We start from the raw sequence: 14,224 nt of genomic DNA, 5'->3' as shown, positions 1-14,224 counted from the left end.
GCCCGCCTCGGGAGCTCGAGGGTGGTCTCGAAGGAGCGAGAACCCTCCCCCACCCCCCCCCCCCCCCGCCACATACACACTCCCCAGAGCCGCCGCCCCCCACCGCGGCCAGCTCCTCACCCTCGTAGAGGTGTTTGTCCGACTTGTGCTTCTTGTGCTTCTTGCCCATGTCGGACCGGGCCCCGGTGCCCGCCCCCCGCGCCAGGCCCAGGCCGTGCGGCGCCGCTTCCGGTCCGGGCCAGGCGAGCGGAGGGCGGGAGCGGGGCCCGCGAGACCCCGCGCCCCGAGGCAGGGGGGCAGCGTGCGCCGGGCGGCGCGAGGCCCCTCACGAGAAGACTGCGCGCGAGACCCGGCCCGAGCCCGAGAGCGGCGGCGAGGCGGCGAGCGGCCGGCGTTGAGGCGGGAGAGAGGGTCCGCCGAGCGCGCAGGGTGCTGCTGGCTGCCCGTGGCGGCTCCTGGCGGCTGGAGGTGGCGCCGCAGCCCGCGCCCCGGGGGCGGGGCTGGGGGCGGGGCTGGGGGCGGGGCGGCGTCCACGGCTCAGAGTCCCCCTGCCCTCTGGTCTCCCTCCCTTCCTGTCCTTTCTCTTTTTCCCTCTTTTCCCCTCTCTTCCTTCCATCTCTGTCTTTCTTCCCTCCCTCCTTTATCTCTGTTTCTCTCTCCACTTCTCTCTCTCTTCTTCTCTCTCGCTTCCTCTCTCTTTCCCTCTTCTCGCCTCTCTTCCTCCCTTCCCTGTGTCTCTTCCCTTCCTCCCTTCTCTCCTTTCTCTCTCTGTCTCTCTGAGATTGAGACTCAGTCTGTCTGATTGTCGCCTCTCCCTCCCTCCCTCTCTGTCCCTCTTTCCCTTGCTCTCTCGCTGTTTTCTGTATCACTGTCTCTCTCTCTCCCTCTCTTCCTCTGCTTCTATCTGCCTTTGTTTTCGCTCTCTCCCTCCTTTCCTCTCTGTCTCTGTGTCCCTTCCCTTCCTCCCTCCTCTCTTTCCCTCTTCTCCCCCCTCTTTCTCCCTTCCCTCCATCCTCCTACCTCTTTTCCTTTTTTCCCCTTCCTTTTCTTTTCTTTTTATCACCCTTCCCACTCCCCTGACTTCTCTCTTCTTTCCCTCTTCCCCTTGTTTATGTTTTCCTTTTAACAATATGTATTGAACCCTGTACTGGATGCCAGATCTAGCAAACCCAGGATGCTAGGTAACTGAAGGATTCTAATCTTTAAAACAAAACAAAACAAACAAAATTCCCCAAAACCCACCAAACTTATGTGCTGATATGTAAAGGCCTCCCAAACTGTAATGAAAACAACACCAACGAAGTATGAAGCCGAGTGTGTTTGGTAAGATCCATATATAGAAATAAAAGTTAAGATCTGGATGAAAAGGCTCCAGTGGTGCTGAAGTGGATTGTATTAGTTTTATGCTTCTCTCTTTGTTTGACGTTTTTTCTCGCGTGCATGTTAAATTTTTTTTCACATTTATTTATTTTTGAGAGACAGAGACAGAGCGCAAGTGGGGGAGGGACAGAGAGAGAGGGAGACACAGAATCAGAAGCAGGCTCCAGGCTCTGAGCTGGCAGCACAGAGCCCGACGCGGGGCTCGAACTCACAAACCGTGAGATCATGACCTGAGCCGAAGTTGGACCCTTAACCGACTGAGCCATCCAAGCGCCCCATCACATGCCTGTGAAATTTTTAAAAAATGAAAAGAAAGAGACGATTTAGAAAAGTATAAATTTGCACACACACACACACACACACACACACACACACACACACACCCACACACCGATGAAAGTATGTCAGACTTTACCAAGTGGGGGCCCAGACTAACACCATTGCTCTGAAGATGGACGTCTACCCCTTGAGGCTGTTTTAAGACTTTCTCACTCACTCTTATCCTCAGGTGCTGAGTCCTACTGGAGAGATGTTGTTCACATTTCTGCTCATTGGCATATACCCAAATATAGTATTAAGATGTATTTAATATAGCACATCTAGGGACATTGGCTGCGGGAAACAAAATAATGTTGATATTTTTCTATATGACAGCATTGTAAGACAGGAAGTGCAGAGACATTATTATTCCCATTTTAAAGATGGGGAAATGAGCGCCCAGAGAAGTGAAGTAGGTTTGCCAGTTAGTGGCAGAGCCTGCACTCAAATTCAAGGTTTTCTGATTTGAATCACAAGCTCTTTTTACACATGAATAAGGTGAAGGATGTCTTGACAGTCTCTACTTTTAACCTTATGATGCCCTGTGTATTTTCAGATAAACCCATATCACAGCCTTCTCTCAAGAAAGGATCTTAGTCATTTATACTTTAGTAAGAATTTGGACCTCTGGATCACATCTCCCAGGAAGATTTGTAGCTTTAGCTTGAACTCCCAACGGTAAAATGTTATACTTCTAGTTCAGGACCCTATGGTTGGGTGTGACAGATACCCAGTCTGAATTATTTTAAGTAAATAAAAAGATTTCAAGTAAAAAGATTTTCAAGTAAAAAGATTTTCAAGTAAAGCTTGAAGACAGGCACCAGGAATTTGATACTGTCTGGTGTATCTCTCTCTCTCTCTCTCTCTCTCTCTCTCTCTCTCTCTCTGTCTTGTTTCTGTGTATGTAGGGCTCCACCTTTTTCCCTCTCTATATGGCTAAAAACATGGTTACCAGCAGCTGCTTCCTGCATAACTAGGAAGATAGTCTCTTCTCTGACAGCTTCACCCAGGAAGAAATGCCAGAGAAAGGCTCTGATTGGCTTAGGTTGGGTTATGTGTCTTATGGGCCAGGGAATGGAAGATTGATCCAGCTTGGGTATCCAGTCCACCCCCATGGCCAAGAGGAGTTAGCCTGTGACCATCAGGCCCCACCAGACCGCCATGGTTAGCCAGGGAAGATGAGGTTCCTCGAACAAAGGAAGTTTGTGTCTGTTGCCTCCCTGTAGCAAGCCCCCCTGGCATCTGCGAGGTGGAGTCAGAGTGGGGGAAGGGGGTTGTGTTGGGGAAGGGAACTTGGTTGCTCTGAGATCAAGCCACCATTGTCCACTAAGTATAGGGCAAAGCTTGGTTCAACTTTTCAGCTGTTGGCTATAATCTTTTTGCTTTAACTCCCCATGCAGATCTGGCTTCCAGTGTGGCATGCCTCACTCCAGGCCGAACCTGTGAGTTTCCCTCTTTGCTCCCCATCCCCCAGTGTGCTTCCCCAGGGAAGGGTCTGGTCTCATTCTCTTTGTTTCCATAGCAGCCAGCACAGTGACCACTACTTTGCAAATACCCCTAAGAGCTAGCTCACTGTGTGTGTGTGTGTGTGTGTGTGTGTGTGTGTGTGTCTGTGTGTGTGTCTGTGTGTGTGTGTGTGTTTCTTTTCCCTGACCAGCCTGGGATGGAGGGAAAAGGGCCTAGTTAACTCATTCACACTATGGAGTGAGTAATTGTCCTCCTCCCCTCAACAGAGCTCGTACACAGTTTCCCAAAGTGTTCACAGCAGTGAAAAATGAGTAAGAGCCTGAAGCAGAAAACATCTCACAGAAGTTCCTGGGAGATGGACACCCTGGCTTCCCCACTTTGTAAGTTCCCAGCTCCAGGACAGTGCCTGGTACATAAAAGGCCCCAGAAAATGCTAGCTGAACTGAACCTTGCTGTGTAGTGCAAACTCCAAGGTGACCCCTGAAGACTCCTGCCTCCTGGTATTTATGTTCTCCAATTGTGTGTGGAAAGGCCTAGAGACTTACATCTAGCCATTAGGATATGGCAAAGGTGATGAGATGTCTCTTCTGGGATTCAGTTACCTAAGATTGTGATTTCTGTCTTGCTAGCCAACTGCACTGCCATCTTGGCCTGCATGTTTCAAGGAAAGAGGCTGCCATGTTGGAGAGGCTCATGTGCAAGGACTTGAGGGCGACCTCCAGCCCAGCAGCTCTTGAGCCATTGACCCTGCCCACAACCACCTGAACTTCAGATTGAATCCTTCCTCCATGGGGCACTCAGATGAGACCTCAGCCCTGCCTCATACCTTGATTGCAGCATTCAAGAGACGCTGAAGCAGGAGACCCAGGTAAGTGATGGGCAGACTGGTGGCCCACAGAAACAACTGTGAGATAATAAATGTGTGCTTACTTAAACCACTAAGTTTTAGGGGGATTTGTTACACAGCAATTGATAGCATATACAAATATTATCCCAAAGAGGGAACTTTCTGAGTCTGCTGCATATCTCGATAAGAAGGACTAAAGTGAGAGTAAAGGAACAACTTGCTTGTGCAGGGTACTTGGCTAGAGTGTTGCACACACTCTCTCTTCCCTTTTCTCCTTTTCCTAGCCTGGTGAGAGGAACACTCTTATCCCTGTCCCAGTGAGGAAACTGGGGCCCGAAGAAGTCAAGTGGCTTATCCAAGGTCACACAGCATGCCTCTCCGGAATCTGAATCCATGCCGGTCTACCTCCAAACCCTACATTCTAACCATGAGGCCACACTGCTCTTCTAAAAGAGGGCCAGAAACCTTCCAGGTTTCTTCCTGCATGTTTAGAATAGTGTCAGATAGAGATAAATTCCACAAGAGGATTCACACGCTCACACGAACACGTAGGAAGGGATGTTTGTGCATCGAAAGGATCGGAAGAGAAGTTAAAGAGTGGAGATCGTTGTTGTTTGCTGTTTATGGATTTCTGGGGTCCCATGAGGCTAAATGAACAAAGGGAGCCCAAACAATGAAAGGTGACTGCTGTGCCGAATGGAGCAGTGCTTTAATGGAGAAACTTCTGGTTTTGTGATACCTGGGCACTGCTGCCTCTGACCTGGGCAGTGTGGGGAGGCTTCGTGGCAGAAGCTAGCTGTCCCCCATAAGGCGATGGAGACTTCTCTCTCGTGCATCCCGATTGGCTGTAGAGGAAGAGGACAGTCTTCGGAGAGGACAAGGCTGACTCTGTGCCTTGCTTAGTCCCACCCAGTACCTTCCTCTGTCTGCGGGCCTCCGTCACGTCCCTCGCAGTCTGTTTTGCTGCAGCTGTAGTGGAGGCCAAACGGCTGTCTCCTCTTTCCAAGGTGGATTGACCTCATATGTTTCACCAGGTCCCTAGAACCACAGCCCCCAAAGCTTTGGGGGTGAGTAACTGCCGTCACACCTGTTGACCATCTGCCTCCCACCCACCGCCAGCCCGCACCCTTGCTCAGTGTCCTCTCTGCAGCCCCCGGAGGAGGATGCAGTGTGTCCGTCTTACAGAGACTGGAGCTGTGGCAATGTCAGGACCAGACAGGAGCCGGCTATGTTACACAGCTGGTGGCTGGGAGTCAAAATTGGAAGCCAGGCGGCCTAACACCAGGACCAGAGTAACCCAACGGCTCTGGAGGGGGCCGGCCTGGCTCGTCTTGAGCTCATGCTTTCTAGCTGTGTGACCTTGGGCGTATCACTTCACCCCTCTGCACCTCAGTTGCCTCTCTTGAAACAAGGCAAGGGAATCAGGCCGACCACTTCATAAGGTGGTTGTAAGGACGAAAGAAGATAATGTGGTCAAAATGCCAAGTGTAAGACCACATGGAGAGCAAGGGCTCGATAAATGCCAGATGCTGATATTAGTTTTTAAAAACTTTGTGATTCTTGGGGCGCCTGGGTGACTCAGTCTGTTAAGTGCATGACTTCGGCACAGGACAGGTCATGATCTCGCGGTTCACGAGTTCGAGCCCCGCTTCGGGCTCTGTGCTGACAGCTCAGAGCCTGGAGCCTGTTTTGGATTCTGTGTCTCCCTCTCTCTCTGCCTCTCTCCAGCTTTCTCTCTCTCTCTCTCTCTCTCTCTCTCTCTCTCTCTCAAAACTAAATAAAACATCAGAAAAAAATTTTGTATTTTGTGATTCTTTGAAAACATACTTGAGGTAATGTTGTTTCCCTGGTAAAAACTGTCTTAGAATCAAAGCCGAATCCTTACCTTGGCTTCCAGGCCTGATCTGGCCCCGTCATCTCTCCAGACCCACTTCCTACCCCTGTCACTGAGGCTGGCCACACTGTCCTCCTCACTTGCTTCTGATGCACAAGACTGCCTGTGCCCCAGGGCCTTTGCCTCTGCTCTTTCCCCTGCTTAGAGCACTGTCCCCTCAGCTCCTGGGTCCCAGCTTCTGGTCTCCTGGGTGACTGCTTCAGAGAAGCTTCCAGACCAGAGATCTACAGTAGCACCTCCTCGAGCGACTTTGCTTCTCTTAATAGCACATGTGGCCACCGACATAATGTTACGTATCTGTTACGTGTCTGTGTGCGTGTTTGCCAACTGTCTCCCCCCATGGGACTCCCGGCTCCCCGAGGACATGATTGGGGCCTGTATCACTCACAGTTGTGTCCCCTGTGCCTAGCATGGAGCCAGGCTTGGCACAGGCCCTCAAAAAATAATTTTTGGATGAATGAATGAATGAATAAATGAGTGAGTGAATGAATACTTATACTGTTTTATGATGATGATGATGATGATGATGCCCTCCCACTTTCTTCCCCTGAGGGTCTTTTGGTTGAGGACAGGAGGTAACTGGTGGCCTCCTAGAGCCTGAGGAGGAGGAGGAGGAGAGAGGCAGTGAGGAAGGCTGGCCACTGGGGGGGGTGGCTTTCCCAGGAAATGGCCTCTGCTCAGCTCTCTCAGGGCCAGGCCCGTCTGCAGAGGACTTGTTGCCCAGGGGGGTGTGAGGCTGTGGCAAGCCGGGCCCTTAGCAGCCCCAGGACCCGGAAGCATGCGAGGCAACCGCCACAGCTGGGCCTTCGGAACTTGGCGCACCTATGGAGAGAGAGAGCTCTGGGACACAGCTGATGGCCTGGGCACCTGATCCTGGAGTAAAGCGTGGCTTCCCTTGGTTGGGCAGTTCTGGGAGACCCAGTGGAGACTCTTCACAGGTCCGACAGATGAAAGGGGCTTACTGGGAACTGACCCCATGCTCCCGTCATGCTGAAAGCTCTGAACCTCAGGGACTTTGGAGACCCCCACCGCTGCCCCGTGGTGTTCCTCAAAGCCCCCTCATGCGGCTGTGAGGTGGGGCCAGGAACTCCCAAGGCCGGTTGTCCGTGGGCTACTTGCTTCTCTTGTCTTCTTTTGTGTGAACCCCTCTGCCTTCTCTGAGGAGTGGGCAGAACCAGCCATGGGCACCAGTGTGGTTGGCATGAGGGTCGGGGAAAGGGAGGGGGACAAGGGCTTCTTGCACAGTGAAGGCCTCCCCAAGTGTGAAAGGTCAGAAAGGGGGAGGGAAAGAGCTGGCTCTTCTGGATACTCTGGGGGAGCCCTGCCCTCTGTCCCAGGGGGAAGGGAGAGAGGAGGCATCCCCTGAGCCCAGGCCCCCAGCAGCTGCAGCAGGTGCCCGAGTCTGGCGGCGCGGGCAGGATGGCCGGGCCCCAGCCTGTTAGCGCTGTGCAAAGAGACCCCGAGGGGCAGAGGCTGGTTCATTGGGCAGCTCTTTGGGGAGGCAGTGGCCTGAGGTGATTCCCTGTGACAGGCTGTTGACAGTGCAGCTTCCAGGGTTGCTCACGATCACAGGTGGTGCCGCCCCAGCTGTCTGCCTCTGAGTGAACAAAAGAAAGGCAACAGATGGCATCTGTCCATGTGGTGATCCCTGTGCCTCCCCTGCTCTCATGGCCTCAGAGCTCTTTGCTGGAGGGCAGTGAGTCCAAGCCATGGTGCCCATTGCTGACAGCCACAAAAGTCATTTGGACTCAGATTCTACCAGACAGAGAGCAACTTGGAGCCCCTGATCAAGCACCTTCCTCCCTCCCTCCCACACCCTTTCTCCCTCCTTGCCTCCCTCCCAAACCCTCCTTCCCAGCCTCCCTGCCTCACTTCATCCTATTTTCTTGAGGGCTTAGTATTTTTTTTAAATGTTTATTTATTTATATTAGAGAGAGAGAGAGAGAGAGAGAGAGAGAGAGAGAGAGAGAGAGAATCTGAAACAGGCTGCAGGTTCTGAGCTATCAGCATAGAGACCAACGTGAGGCTGGAATCCACGAACTATGAGATCATGACCTGAGTTGGAATCGGATGCTTAACCGGCTGAGCCACCCAGGCACCCCAAAAGATAAATTTTTAGGGAAGTATTAGGTTCACAGAAAAATGAGGGAAAGATACATAGACTTCCCATATACCCCATGCTACCCCACATATATAGCTTCCTCCATTATTGATATCCCCAACGGAAGTGTACATCTGTTACAATTGATGAACCTGCATTGACACATCATAATTACCTGAAGTTTGTAGTTCCCATTAGAGTTCACTCTTAGTGTTGTGTATTCTATGGGTTTAGACAAATAAAATGATGTATATCCATTATGGCATTATCATACAGAGTATGATATACAGAGTATGCCCTAAGAATTCTCTGAGCTCTATCTAGTCAGGTGTCTCCCCCCTACCCCCAACCCCTGGCATCCAGTAATCTTTTTGCTGTCTCCATAGTTTTGTCTTTTCCAAAATGTCATATGGTTGGTTGGAGTCATGTAGGATATAGCCTTTTCAGGTTGGCTTCTTTCAGTTAATAACACGCATTTAAGATTCTTTCACATCTTTTCATGGCCTGGTAGCTCATGTCTTTTTAGCACTGAATAATATTCCATTTTCTGGATCACCACATTGTCTGGACCAGCACATTGTCTGGATTACCCATTCCCCTACTGAACTGAAGCAACATCTTTGTTGCTTCCAAGGTTAGGTAGATATGTACAAAATTAGTATGAACACCCATGCGCAAGTTTTTGTGTGAACGTAAGTTTTCAACTCCTTTGGATAAATACCAAGGAACACGATCACTGGATTGGATGGTGAGGGTATGTTTAGTTTTGTAAGAAGGTTCACCTGCACTGAATGAGAGTTCCTGTTGCTCCATGCCCTCACCAGCATTTGATGTTGTCAGTGTTCCGGATTCTGGCCACTTTAATAGGTGGCCAGTGGTAGGTGTAGTGGTGTAGTGGTGCAGGTGTAGTGGTACCTGACTACTGTTTGTATTTCCCTGAGGACATATGATACGGAGCATCTTTTCATAGGTTTATCTGCCATCTGTGTGTCTTCTTTGGTGAGGTGCCTGCTAAGGCCCTCCATTTTTAAATCCGGTTGTTTGTTTTCTTATTGTGAAGTTTTAAGGGTTCTTCGTATATTTTGAATAACAGTCCTTTATCAGATGAGTCTTCAGCCAATATTTTCTCCCAGTTGGTAGCTTGTCTTTTCATTGACTTTATTGTGATTCACAGATCAGAGGTTTTTAATTTTAATGAAGTCCAGCTTATCAATTATTTCTCTCATGAATTTGTGTGCTTTTTGTGTTGTATGAAAAAAGTCATTGCCATACCCAAGGTTACCTAGATTTTCTCCCATATCATCTTCCAGTTTTATACTTTTGCATTTTTACATTTAGGTCTGTGATCCACTGTGAGTTAATTTTTGGGAAGAGTGTAAAGCCTGTGTCCTGATTCATTTTTTTTTATGTGAAGATGTTCAGCAGTTCCAGCGCCATTTGTTGAAAAGACTATCTTTGTTCCATTATCTTGCTTTTATTCCTTTGTCAAAGATCAGTTGACTATATTTATGTGGATCTATTTCTGGGCTGTCTGTTCTGCTCCATTGATCTATTTGTCTATTCTTTTGCCAATACCACACTGTCTTTTTTTTTTTTCAGTTTATTTGTTTATTTTTGAGAGAGAGAGAGAAAGAGAGAGAGAGACAGACAGAGTGAAAGCGAGCCAGGGGCAGGGAGAAAGAGAGGGAGACACAGAATCCAAAGCAGGCTCCAGGCTCTAGCTGTCAGTGCAGAGCTCAACGCGGAGCTTGAATGCACAAATCGCGAGACTGTGACCTGAGCCTAAGTCAAATGCTTAACTGACTGAGCCACCCAGAGCCACTCAGGCGTCCTAAGCACACTGTATTAATTACTCTAGCTTTATAGTAAGTTTTGAAGTTGAGTAGTGTCAGTCCTCCAAATTCGTTCTCCTTCAGTATTGTGTTGGCTATTCTGGGTCTTTGGCCTCTCTATGTAAGCTTTAGAATCAGTTTGTCTATATCCACAAAATAACTTTCTGGAATTTTGATGTGGATTGCACTTAATAGGTAGATTGTGTTGGGAAGAACTGATATCATGACAATATTGAATCTTCCTGCCAGTGACTATGGAATATCTCTGTTTATTTAGTTCTTTGATTCCTTTCATCCGAGTTTTATAGCTTTCCTCATGTAGATTTGTTAGACTTATACATAAGTATTTAATTTTTTTTGCGTGAGAATATAAATGGTATTATGTTTTTAGTTTCAAATTCCACTTGTTCATTGGTGGCTTATACGAAAATAATTGACTTTTATATATTAACCTTGTATCCTGAAACCTTGCTATAATCATTTATTATTCATTTTTTTAAGTTGTTGATTCTTTCAGATTTTCTACATAGATGATCTGCAAACAAAGACAATTTCTTCCTTCCCAAGCTGTATCTTCTTTTCTTGTCTTATTGCATTGGCTAGAACTTCCAGTATGATGTTGAAAAGGAGTGGTGAGAAGGGACATCCTTGTCTTGTACCTGGTCTCAGGAGGAATGCTTTGATTTTCTTACTATTAAGAATGCTGTTAACTAGCTGTAGGGTTTTTGTTAGGTATTCTTTTTTTTGTTGTTAAATTAATTAATTAATTAGTTAATTTTTAAATTTACATCCAAGTTAGTTAGCATATAGTGCAACAATGATTTCAGAAGTAGATTCCAGTGATTCATCCTTTATGTAGAATATCCCAAGTGTCTTCCTTGATGCACATACCCATTTAGCCTATCCTCCCTCCCACAAACCCTCCAGAAACCCTCTGTTTGTTCTCTATATTTCAGAGTCTCTTATGTTTTGTCTCCCACCCTGTATTTATATTATTTTTGCTTCCTTTCCCTTATGTTCATCTGTTTTGTATCTTAAATTCCTCATATGAGTGAAATCATATGATATTTGTCTTTCTCTGACTAATTTCGCTTAGCATAATACCCTCTAGTTTCATCCACATAGCTGCAAATGGCAAGATTTCACTCTTTTTGATTGCTGAGTAATACTCCATTGTATATATGTGCATATACCACATCTTCTTTATCCATTCATCCATTGATGGACATTTGGGCTCTTTCCCTACTTTGGTTATTGTTGATAGTGCTGCTATAAACATTGGGGTGCATGTGCCCCTGTGAAACAGCACACCTGTATCCCTTGGATAAATACCTAGTAGTGCAATTACTGGGTTGTAGGGTAGTTCTATTTTTAATTTTTTGAGGAACCTCCACACTGCTTTCCAGAGTGGCTGTACCAGTTTCCATTCCCACCAGCAGTGCAAAAGAGATCCTAATTCTCCGCATCCTTGCCAGCATCTGATGTTGCCTGAGTTGTTAATGTTAGCCATTCTGACTGATGTGAGGTGATATCTCATTGTGGTTTTAATTTGTATTTCCCTGATGATGAGTGATGTTGTGTATTGTTTCATGTGTCTGTTGGCCATCCGGATGTCTTCTTTGGAGAAATGTCTATTCATGTCTTTTGCCCTTTTCTTCACTGGATTATTTGTTTTTTGGGTGTTGTGTTTGATAAGTTCTTTATAGATTTTGGTACTAACCCTTTATCTGATATGTCATTTGCAAATATTTTCTCCCATTCCGTTGGTTGCCTTTTAGTTTTGCTGATTGTTTCCTTCGCTGTGCAGAAGGTTTTTATTTTGATGAGGTCCCAATAGTTCATTTTTGCTTTTGTTTCACTTGCCTCTGGCGATGTGTTGAGTAAGAAGTTGCTGCGGCTGAGGTCAAAGAAGTTTTTGCCTGCTTTCTCCTCTAGGATTTTGATGGCTTCCTGTCTTATGTCCATGTCTTTCATCTATTTTGGGTTTATAGGTTTCTTTATCAAGATAAAGAAGTTCCCTTCTATTCCTACTTTCCTGAAAGTTTTTTTTTTTAAATCATGAATCGGTGTTGGATTTTGTCAAATGCTTTTTCTACTTCTACTGATATGATCATGTTATCTTTCTTCTTTAGCCTGATGATATGATGAATTACACTAAGTGATTTTTGATTGTTAACTAGACTTGTAACCTTGGATAAATCTCACCCAATTATAGGATATAATTCTTTTATACATTATGGGTTTGATAATATTTTGTTGAGAATTTTTGTATCTATGTTCATGCGAAATATCGGTGTTTAGTTTTCATGTAATGTCTTTGTCTAGTTTTGGTACTAGGGTAACGCTGGCCTCATAGAATGAGTTGGGAAGTAGTCCCTCTGCTTCTATCTCTGAAAGAGATTATAGAGAGTTCATATAATTTCTTTTTAAAAATTTTTTTTTGATTAAAAAAATTTTTTAATGTTTATTCATTTTTGAGAGACAGAGAGAGACAGAGCATGAGAGGGGAAGGGTCAGAGAGAGGGAGACACAGAATCCGAAGCAGGCTCCAGGCTCTGAGCTGTCAGCACAGAGCCCGACGTGGGGCTCAAACTCACAAACTACGATATCATGAACTGAGCCAAAGTCGGACGCCTAACCAACTGAGCCACCCAGGCGCCCCCATATAATTTCTTTCTTAAATGTTGTATGGATTTCACCAGTGAACCCACCTGGGAATGGTGCTTTCTCTTTTGGAAGGTTTTATTTGTTTATTTGTTTAATTTCTTTAATAGACAAAGTCCTATTCATATCATCTATTTCTTCTTGTGTAAGTTTGGCAAATTGTCTTTCAAGGAATTTGTCCATTTCATCCAGATTATCAAATTTATGGGCATAGAGTTGTTCACAGTATTCTTTGTTATCATCTTAATGTCCATAGGATCTGTAGTGATGTCCTCTTTTTCATTTCTGACATTAGTAATTTCTGTCCTTGCTCTTTTTTCCTTAGGCTGGCTGGAGGCTCATTGATTTTATTGATCTTTTCAAAGAACCAATTTTGTTTTCATTGATTTTCTTTTTTCTTTCTTTTTTTTTGAGAGAGAGGGAGAACAAATGGAGGAGGGGCAGAGAGGAGAGACAGAATTCCAAGCAGGCTCCACACCATCAGCACAGAGCCCAATGCGGGTCTTGAACTCACAAACTGTAAGATCATGACCTGAGCCAAGATGAAGAGTCAGGCACTCAACTGATTGAGCCACCCAGGCACCCCTCATTGGTTTTCTTTATTGATTTCCTATATAACCAATTTTTATACTTTGGAAACAAATAAATCAAAATTTGAGTTTTCATTGATTCTAAAAGTAAATGTTAAAACTTGTAACCGAAAAGATAAAACACATTTGCACTAACAAGACACTGCTTTTGTTTCTTATATACAGGAGCTCTGCTTATGACTTTGTTTGAAATGAGAAGTTGTTAAAAATCTTTGAAAACCGCTCAATGATATGATCTCTAGGGGCCCTTCCATGACTCTGTGATTCAGTTAGATGAAACACTGTTGTAATCAGATGTTTAAAAAAAAATATCCATCTTTTAATAAACCATAAAGTCATGCAGATTTGTCAAGTTTGGGCATGTGGTTGGATACAGTCATCTGGAATACAATACAGGGTAAGAACACAGCACTGGAATTCAGGATATCTGGTTCTCACCCTTGTATTGCTCAGGGTCCGTGTGATCACCAGAATGCTTTTTTTTGGTGGTATCTAAAACCCACCCCTAATGAGGCAGAGCTTCAGGTAATGCTACCTCCAGGAGCTCAAATGATACCACAAGATTCATGCTTTCCTCTGTCTTTGGGCTCTGCTTCCTCTGCACTTGTCCTATTTTCAGACAGGCTATCATGGCTCCAGGCTGCCATCCTCATAAATCCCAGTTCAGAGAAAAGAGAATGTTTCTTTCCCTAGTGGTCCAGCAAAAACTCATGAGGTTATCTGACTGAGCCAATTTAGATCTTGTGCCGACTCTGAACCAATTAGCATGAAAGGGTGGGGGTGGGGCTGGGGTTGGTCATGCTGGTGGTAGAATTCAATGACAAGCCAAATCTTGTCTAGTCCTGGAGCCTTAGTGGGAGGCTTGTGCCACCAAACCATGTGGCCTAAGTTGAGGTCCCCAAGAAAAATTAAGATGCTGTTACCACAGGATTGGTGAATGAATGGTGGATAGGCAAAGCAATTCAGTAGAAGTAAAAACAGTTTCTAAACTCAGTTCTCTATCTGCTTTGAGGGGACTTCAGTTATGAGGACCTGATAAGAGGAGGATGTGTACAACAGGGAGGACCAGTAACTGGTCTGAGATGGACAGAGCCCGGAGGCACATTGCCGTATAAACTTGGCTGGCAGGCA

General features: G+C 46.1%; 1 protein-coding gene across 4 annotated transcripts in view; it reads right to left on the bottom strand.

The window, feature by feature from the left end:
• Positions 1 to 415, bottom strand: part of BRD7 (bromodomain containing 7) — a 46,436-nt gene extending 46,021 nt beyond the window's left edge. For 3 of the 4 annotated variants that reach the window (XM_086689478.1, XM_086689479.1, XM_086689477.1), the window contains exon 1: positions 121 to 415. In XM_086689478.1, the coding sequence (XP_086545604.1) occupies positions 121 to 169 (49 nt within the window). In that variant the 5' untranslated portion in view covers positions 170 to 415. The remainder of the gene's footprint in view (positions 1 to 120) is intronic. The other variant, XM_086689480.1, reaches the window with a different exon arrangement.
• Between the last annotated feature and the right edge of the window lie 13,809 nt (positions 416 to 14,224).

Source organism: Puma concolor, chromosome E2 (assembly GCF_028749965.1).
Source record: "Puma concolor isolate L17-30 chromosome E2, mPumCon1.1.hap2, whole genome shotgun sequence".
In the NCBI taxonomy this organism is placed as follows: Eukaryota; Metazoa; Chordata; class Mammalia; order Carnivora; family Felidae; genus Puma; species Puma concolor.
The sequence above is the reverse complement of the archived record's forward strand: the minus strand, read 5'-3'. Positions and strand labels throughout refer to the sequence as shown.